This window comes from Dothidotthia symphoricarpi (genome assembly GCF_010015815.1).
Source record: "Dothidotthia symphoricarpi CBS 119687 unplaced genomic scaffold P153scaffold_4, whole genome shotgun sequence".
NCBI classification, from domain to species: Eukaryota; Fungi; Ascomycota; class Dothideomycetes; order Pleosporales; family Dothidotthiaceae; genus Dothidotthia; species Dothidotthia symphoricarpi.
In genome coordinates, this window is record NW_022985011.1 from 596,664 (window position 1) to 612,244 (window position 15,581).

The 15,581-nt window shown below is 52.4% G+C and overlaps 7 protein-coding genes across 7 annotated transcripts; 4 read left to right on the forward strand and 3 right to left on the reverse strand.

The window, feature by feature from the left end:
• Positions 1–59: 59 nt before the first annotated feature.
• P153DRAFT_363963 (40s ribosomal protein-like protein S15) lies at positions 60–1,358 on the forward strand. The gene is made up of 5 exons (XM_033667483.1): positions 60–146; positions 199–217; positions 401–458; positions 543–839; positions 898–1,358. The coding sequence occupies exons 1-5, from the start codon at positions 129–131 to the stop codon at positions 965–967; spliced, it is 462 nt and encodes a 153-aa protein (XP_033527062.1). The 5' UTR covers positions 60–128; the 3' UTR covers positions 968–1,358.
• P153DRAFT_363964 (di-trans,poly-cis-decaprenylcistransferas-like protein) lies at positions 999–2,837 on the reverse strand. The gene is made up of 3 exons (XM_033667484.1): positions 1,958–2,837; positions 1,476–1,899; positions 999–1,419 (listed from the first exon to the last, which is right to left on the reverse strand). Exons 1-3 carry the CDS (start codon positions 2,475–2,477, stop codon positions 1,329–1,331), a joined length of 1,035 nt encoding a protein of 344 aa, XP_033527063.1. The 5' UTR covers positions 2,478–2,837; the 3' UTR covers positions 999–1,328.
• A 318-nt stretch (positions 2,838–3,155) lies between these two features.
• P153DRAFT_283400 (exocyst complex component Sec10) lies at positions 3,156–5,763 on the forward strand (the record flags this gene model as incomplete). The annotated part of the gene is made up of 3 exons (XM_033663261.1): positions 3,156–3,221; positions 3,272–4,965; positions 5,022–5,763. 3 exons carry the CDS (start codon positions 3,156–3,158, stop codon positions 5,761–5,763), a joined length of 2,502 nt encoding a protein of 833 aa, XP_033527064.1.
• A 296-nt stretch (positions 5,764–6,059) lies between these two features.
• Positions 6,060–6,881, forward strand: P153DRAFT_382296 (uncharacterized protein; the record flags this gene model as incomplete). The annotated part of the gene is made up of 2 exons (XM_033670128.1): positions 6,060–6,181; positions 6,233–6,881. 2 exons carry the CDS (start codon positions 6,060–6,062, stop codon positions 6,879–6,881), a joined length of 771 nt encoding a protein of 256 aa, XP_033527065.1.
• A 574-nt stretch (positions 6,882–7,455) lies between these two features.
• On the reverse strand, positions 7,456–8,814 carry P153DRAFT_333164 (glycoside hydrolase family 12 protein). Its single transcript, XM_033665556.1, has 2 exons — positions 8,329–8,814; positions 7,456–8,273 (listed from the first exon to the last, which is right to left on the reverse strand). The coding sequence occupies exons 1-2, from the start codon at positions 8,619–8,621 to the stop codon at positions 7,754–7,756; spliced, it is 813 nt and encodes a 270-aa protein (XP_033527066.1). The 5' UTR covers positions 8,622–8,814; the 3' UTR covers positions 7,456–7,753.
• Positions 8,815–11,007: 2,193 nt separating this feature from the next.
• Positions 11,008–12,034, forward strand: P153DRAFT_169752 (uncharacterized protein). Its single transcript, XM_033662302.1, has 3 exons — positions 11,008–11,290; positions 11,359–11,538; positions 11,627–12,034. Exons 1-3 carry the CDS (start codon positions 11,237–11,239, stop codon positions 11,849–11,851), a joined length of 459 nt encoding a protein of 152 aa, XP_033527067.1. The 5' UTR covers positions 11,008–11,236; the 3' UTR covers positions 11,852–12,034.
• P153DRAFT_373387 (valyl-tRNA synthetase-like protein) lies at positions 12,004–15,440 on the reverse strand (the record flags this gene model as incomplete). The annotated part of the gene is made up of 4 exons (XM_033669457.1): positions 12,004–12,747; positions 12,800–14,568; positions 14,618–14,950; positions 15,002–15,440. The coding sequence occupies 4 exons, from the start codon at positions 15,438–15,440 to the stop codon at positions 12,004–12,006; spliced, it is 3,285 nt and encodes a 1,094-aa protein (XP_033527068.1).
• Positions 15,441–15,581: the final 141 nt, after the last annotated feature.

The following is a 15,581-nucleotide window of genomic DNA, read 5'->3' on the forward strand; positions in this document are numbered from 1 at the left end:
TGGGGTTAATAAGCGACACACACCACTGTGCCTGCCGAATTCCATCTCACGACAGCCAACTTCGACACTAACCACCAGCGACCGACCCCATCGAAGTTCACTGTCCAGATACTTCGACAATCGCAACCATGGCTGATTCGGAATACGTGAGTAATTGTGGTCTCAAAACAACATCGCAGTCCGCTAATCGCGACACAGAACGCTGAGGAGGCTGCCGGTATGCTCCCATTCCCCCCCCCACGATGCCTGCCCACATATACACGTATGCTCCGACTGCGATCGAACCTCGAGACTAGAATCAATACCGCCTGAATTACATCGACATGGAGATAGGGGTGCTTTAGCGGAGGGATATACCACTCGCGGAGTGAAGGACATGGGCTGACGAGACATTCTGCAGAGCTCAAGAGGAAGAGAGCGTTCCGCAAGTTTTCCTACCGTGGAGTCGACCTCGACCAGTACGTCTACCCAGATACAGTGGAATATCAGTCTCCGCTGGACTAGTCGCCACTACAAGGGATAGCATGCTGATGAATGCATAGGCTCCTCGACCTCTCCTCGGAGGAGCTCCGTGACCTCGTCCACGCCCGTGCCCGTCGTCGGTTCAACCGCGGTCTCAAGCGCAAGCCCATGGGTCTGATCAAGAAGCTGCGCAAGTCGAAGCAGGAGGCCAAGCCCAACGAGAAGCCCGACCTCGTCAAGACCCACCTCCGTGACATGATCGTCGTCCCCGAGATGATTGGCAGCGTCATCGGCATCTACTCCGGCAAGGACTTCAACCAGGTCGAGATCAAGCCCGAGATGGTCGGTCACTACCTTGGAGAGTTCTCCATCTCATAGTGCGTAACTCCGATGCTGGATCTTTTGGAGGAATAGCAATGGCTAACAACTGAACAGCAAGCCCGTCAAGCACGGAAGGCCCGGTATTGGTGCCACTCACTCTTCCCGTTTCATTCCTCTCAAGTAAATGGTCTGGGTCTTGGTTGCATGAGTTTCTTTGTGGGGTGGACGATGTACTTGATGACCTACAACGAATCCAGGTGTTAGGTGCATTACCCTTGATGGCTGTGACGCACAAAAGCGATCACGGCGGGCATGAAGATATGGTGTACATAGCACCATTTAACTACATCAAAGATACCTCCACACCATCTTGCTGCGGTGTGACGACTCATCTCTCCTATTTTCTTGACTTCATTCTATTCCAACATCTCACTCATGTAGCAGTTTTGGACATGGTACAAGGCCCATGCGTTGCATTGGCAAGAAAGTATTATGGAATGGGTATTGGTAAGATATGGAAACAAGCAGGACACAGAATATAAATTCTACCTCCCAAGACGCATCTCAACCTTTGCAAAGTTGTAAAGCGCGCGGAGAAAGACCTGATAGTTGACGCCCTTGTTATCTGGGAGGTGGCTAGAAGGCATATCGTTAGCTGAGAACGTTGCGAAGAGCAAAAAAATGACACTTACAAGATCTCCGTCAGCCTCAACTGCCATGGCGGGTAACCCTTTAGCTGCACAGTTGGACTGAATAGGATCAACAAATCCGGCTCGCTGGAGACATGGTCGCTCAACTGGGCATCGATCAGATCGGCGTTGATCTGCTCCTGTTGCACGTCACCTTTTTGCGCCATCTCAGCAAGCGTGCGTGTCAGGTCGACGATAGTATCGCGGCCGTCGTGCTCGGAGAGCAGAAGCACAGTAAGATGCTGGCGTTCTTCCAATGGATCCTCGCCGCTTAGGCCTGCGGTCTGCGGGGGTGTGTTGGGCGGCGAGTAGGTGTTCAGATGGGGGGCGCGCAGAGAGAGTGTGGGCTTGCGGCGCGGGCCGAAGTAGGCTTCGAGCGTGGCCCAGATGCTGGAGTGTGTTTGGGGGAGGTAGTTTTTGAGCGCGCCTGTGGGTTGTTAGTCCCTTCGTACTGTAGACTATATAGGGGGTTGGCATGAACTCACCTGTACGCTCATAGACGCTCAAAAAGGGGATGCCTGCGCTCGCCGCCCAAGCTGCTATCTCACACACATCGTTCACCAGACCTTCCAGCCCTGCTGTCCCCTGGTGTTCGTCGTCCTCCTGGTAGTCCACAATGACGCTCAGGTGCTTGGGCAGCTTCTCCAAATTCTTCACATCGTGCGCAATGAACTCGGGCGTGCGGTGGTGGTACTTGAGCAGCTCGACAATCTTGCCCCTGACGAGACGGTAGGCGCGGCGAAAGCGGAAGAAGACGGAGAACAGCAGCGCAATGGTGTGGTAGATGAAGAAGTGCAGCGCCGTCTTGACGGGCCCATAACGTTTCGGGGCAGATGATTTGTACGTCGCGCGGGCCTTTGCTTTTGATTTGGCGGCGAGCAGTTTGGACGGTTCATCGGGTTCGTCGGGGAGAAAGGGCTTCAGGAGTTGTTCGCGTTGCGAGGGCGTGAGCTGACTCCTGCGAAAGGCGGATTCTTGCGTCGCGGTTAGGCCGGTGGCTGCCATTGCGGGCGACGTGTTGGGTACTGCGTTGCCAGTCCGGCTGCTGTACAAGTTGTCTATGCGGCGAGTCGGGTGGAGCGGCAAAAACGGGTGACTGAATGGGAGAATAAACGCTACGTGTATCGAGTCGGCGGAGGAGGTGAGATCATATGCAATCCGGATGTGGCTGGTGCGGCCGTGGCAGCCGAGCGGAAGGCCCAGTCGACGACATGGCTCAGCCTTTGTGGGATTGCGCGGTCGTCGTCGTAAGTGCAGATGGCGCAAAGGAATGCTGGAGCTGGAGCGGGAGCACGTGCAAGTACCTTTGTGTGTATCCTCGAAGGAGGGAAGGCTGCATGAGCTCCCCTTGACTCTTCGGCTCGCGCTGCTGGTGATTCGCGTCAGATGCAAGGGACCGAGGACGCGGGGCGCGACAAGCCACATTCACTCTCCAGGCCAATGGTGCTGATCCCAACTACACCACTCTGCGGATCAACGACTTGCCCGGGGGGATATTTTGTGCAGATGCATGGTGGGATAGCTGGTCATATGAAGTGCGTCTAACAACTTGTGGTTCCGCCGCGGTTCCTAGATTCAAGCTCCACGAAGATGATAGCTGGCCGACTGCGACAATAGCTCTAGCAATTGACATTAGTATCCACCATGCAGACGCCCAGTGGGGAGGCGACGGCGCCGCCTAGGATGCTCGTGCATACTACCTCGAGGATGTCGATTCGCGGATCAGCCTTCACTCTCAACACCTTCTCTGTATGTCTTGAAGCTATGCGCAACCCTCGTCGCACGACTAACACGCCCAGAGCAAAGACTTTATAGTCAAGGACTTCATCGAGGAGCTGTCCGACACAGCCGTACCCTCATCGCGGAAGTCAGGCGCCAACTCCGCCCACCAGACATTCGACCCGAAGCCGCTCATCCGCAACTTCGAACATGCCCTGACGCGACTCAACAATCTCTCGGAAGACCTTGAAGAGCAGGAGAACGAGCTGTCGGGAACCGTGAGGCGTGCCGAAGCCCAACACAACCAGAATGTCGAGTCCTTGGGGAGGAGACTCGAGCAGGCCATTGATCGCTTCCAGAGGCTGGACAGCTCGCTGAACGGGGGTGATGAGGGGGGTACAGACGCTGGGGGGAATGTTGCTATGCGGATAGGCGAGAGACTCGAAGAGATCGACCGCCAGCGGAAGAGGGCCCTCGACGCAAAGTTTTTGATCGAATGCTGGCAAGAAGTCAGCGAACGGGGCGAACTCAACATCCTCGAGGACCATCGGAGAGGTGGCAACATTGTGCGATGCGCTGAAATCGCCCGCCAGCTACTGAGAATAAGCATTCGTCTTGACCCAGAAAGCGGTCAACGCACCAATGGCGAGGCGCAGAATGGTACCAAGGGCAGGAGGAAGACCGTAACGATAATGAAGCACAACACCAAGGAAGTCATCGAGAAGTTTTTGGAGAACTTGGAGCAGGATTTGATCAGCAGGTTCGACGAGTGCTATCGACGGCCAAACTACGATGGTATGCGAGAGTGCGCAGTTGCACTCAGAGGCTTCAACGAAGGATCTAGTGTCATTGCTACCTATGTCAACCAGCACTCTTTCTTCATCGACCGGAACCAGCTCATCACCGAGGAGCTCTCAACAGACGCCGAAACCTGGGACCGCCTTCAAGATCCGGATGCAGAGCCACCAGGTGTCGAACCTACGCTACAGTCATTGATCGATGAAGTCAAGATCGTTGTGCAGGAGGAGTCTGCAATCATCAAGAGGGCATTCCCGTATTACGAGGAGGTTCTAGTCAAGTTCTTGGAACGCATCTTCCAGCAGTCAATACAACAGAGACTCGAGATGGTGCTTGGAAAGGGAGGTGAGCTTTCCTCACTGGCTTTTCTGCGCTCTTTGCAGGCATCGAGAAGTTACATCACCCAACTCGTCGACGACCTCAAAACACACGGCTTGACAGAACACCCCGAACCTGTAACATCACAGATTGCGGCTACGCTCGATCAACAACTTGACGAGCTGTTCTCGCCTTACTTTGTTGGCTCGTCTTATATTGAGCGAGAGAAGAAGAATCTTGAGGAACTGTACTCTTCTCTTCTTCTCAAGTTCACCATCTACCACTCTCGGCGGCGGAAAATGCCTACCTCGTACTTTGGCTCGCTCGCTCAGCGAGGTAAAGAGCTCGCAGCGTCTGCTCGAGATGCATACATGGATCGTTTGGAGAGTACCGAGCTGCCCGCCAGTCAAAAGGCGACACTTCTTCGCATTGCTGGCTTGAAAGAAGACCAGCAAGAGAAGAAAGAAATTGAAGTCACCGATGAGGATGGCAAACTGTCGCTCTCGACTGCAAAGCGAATGCTCAAGTGGCTGGCAGAAGGTGTTGGACGTGGGCTCGAGCTGTCGCCTGGCAATGAAACGCCAAAAGACGTGCAGAACCTCCTCAATCTACTGTTGCAGCAGATGGGTGAAATCTACCTCGAAACAGCTCTAGACGCGTATGTCACTCTCTTCCCTCCTCCAATATCACCACAGAAAGCTAACAATCCATCAGAGCATCCGATCACGCCGCCTCTCAAGAATCCTCCAAAACACCCCCCGATCTAACCCACCTCCCCTCCCTCCACGCAATAACCACAATCCTGCACCTTCTCCAACAAACCACAACCACCATCCTCCTCCCCCTCTGCACAGCCAACATCACCATCCGCCGCGAAATCGAAAAATCAACAACCACCACCATGGCCACGCTCGAATCCAAGCTCTCCAACATCCTCAACCTAACCCTCACAGCGAGTCTGAACTGGGTGGGCCGCTGTCTAAGCCAGCAGAAGAAGACGGACTTCCGCCCAAAAGACGACCAGGACTTCGCGGTCACAAGCGAAACCCAAGCCTGCAGGGAAGTCGCCGCTTTTCTTACCCGCGTCGCTTCACAAGCTTCTAGTGCTCTTTCTGGTCGCAATCTCTCGCTCTTCTGCGCGGAGCTCGCGAGGGGATTGCGCGCGCTTGTGCTTGCTCATCTTCTTAAGTTCACAGTTTCGCAGGTTGGTGGCTTGAGTGTGTCGAAGGATATGAATCGCTATGTTGAGCTTGTGCGCGCGTGGCCTACGGGAGACGAGCTCGAGACGGGCGCGATGGATGTATTGGCGGATGTTAGCACGCTTTTTATCATCGGGCCTGAAGCGTTGAGGGATCGGTTGAGGGGCGCTGGGGCTGATGCGCAGGAGTTGAAGCTTTTTATTGCGCGGAGGGAGGATGTGGGGACAGTGGGGGTGCAGAGTGTGCTTAGTGGGTAGGTGTGTTCAATTGAGGGTTCAGGATCGTGGGGAGGCTGTGCTGTGTGGTGTTTTGCAAGATGGGAGTGGCTGTTTGTACGTTTAGCGCGTCTTGTGTTGATCGATATCTTGCTCGTTTTCTCTTTCACTTTACCTTTCACTCTCACTTTTACTTCCACTTCCACTTTCACTTTCGTACCAATGACGTCCATCAGCCCGCCCTATGGGTATATATACCTGCCCTCCCCTCACCCATAACCTGGACTCAGATTTCTCACACCTGACTGAACGAGAGCAACACCTGAACGACACCCACCATGGACGGCATCAAGACGAGCGAGAAGAAGCGAGCAGCGCCTGAGTCGGCTGCTGGTCATCTAGAGAAGAAGCCGAAGAGCGGCGATGAGGTAGCGGACGTGAAGGCGAAGATGGAGGCCATGTAAGTGATGGTGAGGTAGAAGGCTGGAGGTTGATGACTGACTTGATCTAGCACTCGCAAGAATCAGGAGACGTCGCCACTTCTACGCCTTCCTGCTGAGTTGCGGAATCGGATCTATGAGCTTGCAATCGGCGGTTACGAGATTCACCCAGAAACATGCTCCGAATCCGACACTCTAGACATGGATTGCAGACAATACAATTCTAGCGAAAAGACGACTATGAGTTGGGACAAATTGTTCAATTTGAGCTATACTTGTTGTCAACTTCACGCCGAGACCAAGCTTCTTCCCTACCAATTGAGTATCTTCCAGATTACCTACGCCGGTTGGTTCGATTACTGGCTGTCTATCATCTCGGAAGAGCAGTTGGAATGTATCACGACTGTATCCTTTAAGGGAGTCAAGAACTTGTCCACTATCGATACTATACCTGAGAGGCTGGATGAGTGCACGGGCCTGGAGAGACTCATCTGTTATGATTCGCTTGGTCGAGATGCGCGAGACTGCTTGAAAGAGTTCGTGCGCAGCAGGAAGGGTCTGCAGTGGCTCAATGAGAAGGGCAACACAAAGGTTGCCATGTTCCACGACCTGGACCCTTTCGGGCTGGACAGGGAAATGGAGGAATACACGGGGGATGATGAAGAGATTTTCTCTGCGGAGGACAACTTAGAGAGTGATCAGGACTTCGACTCCGATTGAGCAGATGAGTTCCATTTTCCAGTTGCTGGATGACAGATGACTAACGAATTTACACTAGTTATATGTTCCGCATTTCCTGATGATCTCTTTTCGAATGCAGAAAGAATCGAATGCCTCAGTACAGGCTTGGGCTTCAGCATCTAGCATCTGCTCTGGAATCGAAACTATGCTAGCACAATGGCATAACCACGAACGACAGCATCACCGATTCTATACACGAACGGGCCTTATTTCACGGCATAAAACTATAGAGTAGTTCATCAGTGAAATACTTAACATAGTCTCTAGACAGATTTGTATTTCGTATTCTTACCTTGTTCATCAATCGTGTCAACCCTCCAAACAGTACATCCCGTCTTCGTTTCATAAGTGATTTCATTGTTGGTGACTGATACTGATCATCTTCCAAACACCCCTATGGTAACCTTGTCATCTCATGAGCCACCTTTTGTTATTCATACACAAATTCATCTCTTTCGTGGACAAACTCGTATCCTGTTACTTATTGAGTACATGTTTTCCAGGTCTCAGACACTATCAGCAACGCCAATAGAACAGTGAGCTTCTGGATGGAGTAGAATCCGTACTTAATCACGACAAAGATAAGTCAAGTAGGAAACAGGCCAAGATTAAGCAGTTGAAATCTGACTCCACAATAGTCGTAGAGCGTCGACCAGCCAAGGAACAAATACTTGCGCAACGACTGGACATCGGAATTAATGAGCAATGCTAACAACCTGATCAACAGGGGAAACTGGTTGGCTCTAAACTGCAAAATGATTTGTTATCAAGCTACTCTGCAATGCAATGCTACGAAGTGGAAGCCCACGAAAATCCTGAACTGAAATACCTCCTCACCCACAACACACACTCTAAAGGTTGATCTGCAGCCCAAGGGTAGCGTTCATAATCGCATGTCCGTAGAAAGGCTCAGTACCCGCGTTTCCAACATTGACGTAAGTGCTAGTAGTGAACAGGCCAAGCTTAACCAACGCAGTCAACCACAGCTTAAGATCGCCGCTGAAAGGGCTCTTGAGCTGCGTATCTGGCAACAAGCTCGAGACGGTGATACCCGTGTCGTCGTTCTTGCCCTGGTACAGCTTCCAGCTGGTTCCGTACAGGCTGGCAATCGTGGCCTTGGGGCCGGCAGACCAGCCGATCGGCAGCTGGCCGCCGGTGTACTCGAGCCATAGCATCAGCTCCTGGGAGGCGGACGAGGTCGAGTCGCCCTTGGTGTTGGAGGTCATGAAGTCGAATGCGATGTTGCCCTTGTAGGCGGTGGTGTTGGTGCGGGTCCAGTCGTAGGTCGTGGGGATGGACTTGATGGCCGAGAGCTTGGTCTCCAAGTTCTGCGTCAGGCCGACGAAGGAGTAACCCTTGGGGACGTTGTCACTGTGGTGTTATTAGCAAATGTGGTCTATCGAATGACGGTTTGATGGGCTCTTACGTTGCCTTGACGTATTCAATGTTCGTGACACTGCTCCAAGTGATCTTCTTGTTTCCATCTGAACCGGTCGAGACGTGGTCGTAGTTGGTGCACTGGGTGCCGACGGTCTGGGCCTGGTTGTAGAACATGTTGTAGACGATCCATGGGGTGTCAGTCAAGGCGACGTTGCTCGCCTTGCCGCACAGTTGAGTAGGCTTCTGAGTCGCAGAGGTTCCAAGCGTAACTGCTTGCGGTGTTGGCGAGGCCAGCGCGGGGACGACCAGCGCCATGAAGAGAGCAGCCTTGGAAAACATTTTGCTTGTAAAGAACGACAGGATAAGAACGAATGTTGGATATGAAACGAGTGATGGGAATAGGCAAGATGCAGAGGGGCTTTTTTGTTTAAGAAGTGAACGGAAACATGCAATTTGCGAGGCATTACGAATTCCCCACAGCGGGCTGCTAATGTGCACATAAGCCTAGGCCTCAAGTCATTTCCTTCTAGTTACGCAAGCGTGAGAGTTGCAATTAATCTGAGGTTCTGAGACGGGCACGGGCGGGTTTCAAACACGCTATGGATCTCCCGATCCGCAGAATCTTCGATGGAATCTCCGACTTTGTTCACCGACCTCGTCGGAAATCCAGCTTTTTCCCTTCAAGCTTTCTGGTGGTGGCAACCCCTTATGAAAACAAACTAAAGTTCATGTATTTTTCTTAAGGCGGCCCTCTTACCTGGTAGAAAGGGGCAAAAGGCCTGAATGTTGTTTGAACCAGAAGTATTAAAGTCCCAAAATGTAGGCTCAAATGAGTATTCCCTCAAACGACTTTTGTGCGCATACAGGTGCGTCAAAGTGAACAAAGCATAGGATCGCGAGATTGTTTAGAAGGTTATATTTTTTGTGGTCACCCGGAGATACATTCACACGCCACCCGCCCAGACGTCCGTGATAATGAGCCGGTCCCCAGAAACGGGTACCGGGTTTATATGCGTTAGTGGCGCCGTTTTCCGACCCACAAATTACGTGCGGGTCTCATCGTATTCCAGTTCCTTCGCCTCCGACTCATAGCTAAGCTTTGGATCAAGATCTACGAACAAGTTGTCAGTGGGTCGCTGATCTCCCGTCTTTTGTCAGACAAAGGCTCTCGATAACCATTTGTGCTTCTCATGACGCTTTCCGAGGTTGGACTCAATTTTAGGGAGAAATATATTGAGATCCATTTGCTAAGTTCTCAACTCCTTGTGGGAGAAATTTCGGTGGATTGAATCACCTAGCATTATTGGACAACCACCCAAGCCATTGTTTGCTTTTAAAGAAGGTCTAATAGACGAGGGGCATAACCCTATTCGAACCGCAATCAGCGTTATACTTGACAGGTAGTTGCTGTCTAAACTCCTATTTGGCATCATAAATTGGTATTACAGGGTTTTTAGACACATACGTACCTGCAACTAATACAGGGCTTGTAGACTACGTAATCTACAAGGGCTTGTGAAACATCAATGAAGTAGCTCTACGGACTTTCCACAATGGAGATTGTCCTCGAAAAGGGTAGGAACGATCAAGAATATAACCCAGATCTGTCGAATCTGGAGACCACCAAGGATACTTCAAATCGAAAACCATACAGAGCTTTCGAGAGACTTCATTTGATTGTCCTTGTCTCATTATCTCTTCCGTGCCGTTTGGATAGTTGTTGATGGGCACAAGTGTTTAATCACACTGCGCTTTCCGTCATTACTTCCGCCCCGCTGTCCGTTCGTTCGAAATACTTGAACTGAACAACTTCAAAGGAGCAACCCGAGCATAATACGTTTGGCAGAAGCCGTTTTGCCTGGCTCATTTTCCCCTGCAAACCTCCATATTTATCATTGGGAAACGAATCCCATCAATTTTCTCTCTTGGGTCTCGACCTTCCACTCAGGTCTGCAATTTCTCTGGTCAAGCAGTGGTCTTGTTCAAGATATTACTGGTAGTAGTTTCAAAGAAGGGATAAACTTTCATATTTATTGCCTCTTTGCTCTAGGCCAAACGTGGTACTATACGACGTGATACGCTTTAGTATAACTTGTCATCAGAGCTACTAACGTCTTGTGTAATCAGTGCTGCGTGGATCAGCCTGCCTTGTCCCATTCAATTCATCTAAGCTAGACTCACTCTATCATCGTTAGCATTTTCATCTCCACATTCCATTCTCTTACCTAAGTTCACCTCTATTGGAGGACCACCACAGAAAGCTACCAGTGAAAGGGCCACAAAGGCACGCGTAGTGTTCAAAGAACACAGACTCAATGCACCTACAGCCACAGTCGATACAAACCATCTACAGATGGACATCCAAGAACATACACCTACCAATCAATACATGCACAGATCCCACGTCTCTCACGCTTCCAATGCAGGTGCAGTGAAAGTAGCACACACCAAAACTATCAAGAAACAAGAAACAAGAGGCAAGATTCCCCCCACCCACCCTTTTGCGCCATACTTTCCAGACATGACTATTCTTAACTATCCCTATCTACAACACGTAGTGTAGACCATACATACACCTCAACACAGTATCCACTCCCATATCGACCCTGCACACCCGTCCACCCACAAACACAACCCCAACATTCAATCTACCCACGCCTTCGCCAACGCCCAAACACCCACCTCAGCTGACCTCGCATCCCTAGCGCGATCCCACTCCCGCGCCCGGTGATCTGATTCGCCACGACGCAAGACAGAGCGCGATGAAGGACGTATAGCCAAGGCAGACAACCGAAGCGAGGACGAAGGAGCTGATGCGGGGGAGCCATCCTCTGATGACGAAGGGTGTATAAAAGATCACCGTCTGTGAGCTGTTGGGTATAGATAGACAGACAGTTCTTTGCGATCTCTAGCTCTGGAAACCCAAAGCTGATATATTCTCCTCCGCACCAAACATGGCGACAGAAACATCCAAACCCACCACCTCCGAGCCCGTGGAGATGGAAACCGTACCTCCCCCTCCCCCCTCCTTCCCACCCCCCTTACTAACCAGCCATCTAACCCCCCACACCCCCAGTACAAAGGCTCCTGCCACTGCGCCTCCCACACCTACACCATACTCCACCCCGCGCTCACCCACCCCTCCACCCGCGTCCTCTCCTGCAACTGCAGTATCTGCATACGCAGCGGCGCGCTATTCATCTACCCGCCCAACTCGGCGGTGCAATTTACCACGGGGAAATTGGAGGATTTGAAAGTACGTTTCTAACTATTTCCCATGAAACTTCTCCCCAGCTTATGCATCCCTGAGCGAGATGTACGTATGTGCTGATACCAAAACCAAGGCCTACACCTTCACCCCAAAGCGCATCGCGCACTACTTCTGCGACACATGCGGGACATACTGTATGGCGCGCAGTGTGGACCCGACGTACCACGCGGGGACGACGTGTGTGAATGTGCGGACGCTGGGGGGTGTTGAGATCCCGGGGTTGTGTGTGAAAGAGATGGATGGTGCGAATTGTGATGTGGATGCGGAGGTGGAGAAGTATTTGGGGAAGGGGAGGTAGGAATGGGGGATGGAGTGTTGGAAAGTATGATTTTGTGGTTGCTTGGATATACATATATACCCTCCACTTACTCACTGACTGACTGAAGATGTTGGTTGGTTTGTCGTTGTGACTATCTGGATCTATCAAGACACATATATCGCTCGTGTACCCTACTCCAACTTCAAGCTATGGAACTGCTCGATACTCGCCTGCCAGTTCCTCGCCTCGATCTCAGCACCCTTCAGCTTCTCCTTTTCTTGCTCCTTGACAACATCGCTGACCTTACCCTCCCAGTCAACATCCATAATCTGCTTCTGCTTCTCAATCGTCTCAGTCGCCTTCTTGAGCCTATCCTGAGCCTTGGTGATCTCCTTGTCGATCTCGATGCGGCCCTTGACGTCGAGGTACGCCGTTGCCGTGGAGCCAATAGTGTACACAGCGCAACCCGTCGGCGCAGGATCCGAGGGCGCGAGAATAGTAATATTGGAGACGGATTTTCCGGCGAGGGATCGGATTGAGGGGAGAGATGTGTCAGCCGAAAGGGAGGTATGTGTCGCGTCGTTGAGGGGCTGGATGAAAGTTGTTGCGTTCTCCTTGATGGCGTATTCGGCTACGAGGGAGCGAAGACCCTTTGAGCAGTCTACGAGCAGCTCGTATTCGGTCTCGGCAGTCTCGTCGCTAAACTCCTCAATGAATTGTGGATATGCGGCAATGGTGATGGATTTTGTCTTGTCGCCTTCTCGTCGTGGCAGACGCTGCCAGAGCTCCTCGGTCAAGAAGGGCATGAATGGGTGGATCATGGTCAGACCGCCCTCAATGGCAGTGTAGAGGGTCTGCTTGGCGCTCTCTCTCTGCTCGTCACTGCCATCATCGAAGATTGCCTTGCTGTTCTCGATATATGTGTCACACAGGAACTAGTACACTATTAGCGAAATTCTTACCCAAGTGAGTATACACTCTACTTACCTCGTAGAAGTACTTGTAGGCAACCTGCGTTGCAAGCGAGAACTCGCGCGCTTCCAAGTGCTGGTTGATCTTCTTAGCAGAGGATGTAAGCTTGTGTAGGATCCATCGCTCGGGCAGGGACTCCTTTCCAGACTTTGTGACCTTAGCACGAGGAGTGAAGTCTCCTAGTCGGCCAAGTACGTATTTTGTTGCTTGGTAGATCTTGTTACAGAACTTCCTGTAGCCGTGAATAACAGAGACATCAAACGAGATATCACCTCCACCGGTTGTGTATCCGACAAGTGCCATGCGCAGGGCATCAGCACCACACTCCGGGATACCTTGAGGGAACGACGTCTTCTGGTACTTCTCGGCAGTCTTCAACTCCTTAGGATCTAGGTTACCCGCTTGCAGTTGGTCGTTCAGCTTTTGCAGAGTGATACCGTCCATGATGTCAACGGGATCGATGACATTACCGAGTGACTTCGACATCTTTCTGCCTTCCGAGTCGCGGATCAACGAATGGCAGTAGACCTCCTTAAAAGGGACCTTGCCAGTCAGATGTAGCGAAAGCATGATCATCCTGGCGACCCAGAAGAAAAGAATATCCCAACCTGTCTCTAGCACAGATGTGGGGAAGAGCTTGTCCAGATCTGCGGTCTGCTTTGGCCATCCGAGAGTCTCGAAAGGCCAGAGACCAGATGAGAACCATGTGTCGAGCACGTCCTCATCCCGCTCCAGAGTGAACTTCTTTCCAGGGAACTTCTCTGCCGCCTTCTTCTGTGCCTCCTCCTCTGTCCGTCCGGTGATCCAGAGGTCGTTGGCCGACCGGTCGTTGTCTTCACCCTCGACATTGACAAAGTAGGCAGGGATCTGGTGACCCCACCACAGCTGTCGGGACAAACACCAGTCTTGAATGTTGTTCAGCCAGTGCATGTAGACCTTCTCAGACGTGGCTGGCCGAATCTTGATGTCGCCCTTTTGGACTGCTTCCACGGCAGGTTTAGCCAAGCCTTCCATCTTCATCCACCATTGAGGCTTCATGATTGGCTCAATAATGTCTCCTGACCTTGAGCAGACTGGCACCTTCATGGGGTTGTCCTCCTTCTTGACAAAGAGACCTGCCTTCTCGAGTTCTTCAACAACAGTGTATCGGGCATCGAATCGCTTTTGGCCTTCAAACTTCCCGGTGTTCTTGTTCAAGGTACCGTTGTCGTTGAGCACGTTGATGAAAGCGAGGTTGTGCTTCTTGCCTAGGTTGAAATCGTTCGGGTCGTGAGCGGGAGTCAGCTTGACAGCACCAGTACCGAATTCAGGATCCACGTATTCATCTGCAACAATAGGTAGCAGGCGGTCGATGAAAGGATGTTTGGCGTTCTTTCCGACCAGGTGCTTGTAGCGCTCGTCATTGGGATGGACAGCAATACCAGAGTCGCCGAGCATGGTCTCTACACGCGTAGTAGCGACCTCGACGAAGTCATCTGTGCCCTCGATAGGGTACTTGAAGTGTACAAGGACACCGAACTCAACCTTGCGCTCGTATCCGGGCACAGAGAGCACGGTTCTACCCGTGAGCTCCTTGTTGTCAACTTCAAGGGTGGACAGCGCTGTGTTGAGCTGCGTGCACCAGTTGACAAGTCGGTTTGAGCGGTATATCAGACCGTCCTCGTGCATCTTGACAAAGGCTTCAGTCACGGCGTTCGAGCAGTTCTCGTCCATGGTGAAGGCCTCGCGAGTCCAGTCGAAGGAGCCACCCATGCGGTTCAACGTATGTGTGAGATGCTGGTGATCTGACATGTTGGTTAGTGAGAGAGCTTCGCAGGGGTCTTTTTAACTTACACTCCTCCTTCCACTCCATTGTTCGTTGCAGGAACGCAGGTCGGCCAAGGTCGTACCTCGTCTTCTTCTCCCGCCGCCAGAGCATCTTCTCAACAACGCTCTGTGTGGCGATACCAGCGTGATCGCATCCAGGCACGTATAGTGTGGTGAAGCCCTTCATGCGATGCCATCGGATAAGGACGTCTTGCAGCGATGTGGCCAGGGCGTGTCCGCAGTGCAGTTTGCCTGTGACGTTCGGGGGTGGGATGGGGATGACGAAGTTTCCGGCTGGCTTGACGTTGCCGTCCGCCTGGAACTCGGGCTTGAAGAAGCCCTCCTCCTTCCACCAGTCATCTGGCTCACGTCAGTACGCACGGCATGCATTCTGGAAGCAGCAGCACTCACACCACGCCGACTCGACGACCTTGGGGATGTATGCCTTGGTGAAAGGATCCTCCAAGCTCCTCAGGCGCTTCTTCTCGCCCTTGGGTGTCTCCTCGACATACTTGGGCAGCTGCTCCTCCTCCTTGCCCTTCTTCTTCTTCTCTTTGGCGGCACCACCGTCCTTGGCAGCCCCAGGAGCTGTGGCTGCGGCCGCCTTCTTCGCCTTGAACTTGGCGTCCTTTTCTGCCTTCTTGCGCTCCTTCTCGAGCTCCTTTGCGCTCTTCTCCTTCTTCTCTTCGCCCTTTTCGTTCTCGCGGCCGGGGGCACTTTGGCCTGTGGCGTCGGCGCCGGCCGCCTCTAGCAAGTCCTTCTTGATGTCGTCGCTGATGGCTGGCGGGGGAGCCGTGGTGGGCCCCGTCTTCTCGCCGGCGACGTTGTGTGAGGAGGCATTGAGCGCCATGGTGGCAGTGGAGTAGTGGGGTGCGAGCACGCGCTCGGCGGGGGGAGGGGCGTGTAACTGCGGTCGCAATGGGCGTGTGTGCAGCACAGAAGGGCAGGGGCGCAGACGGGCGTGGATGCGTGGTCGTGGAAATTGACTGCG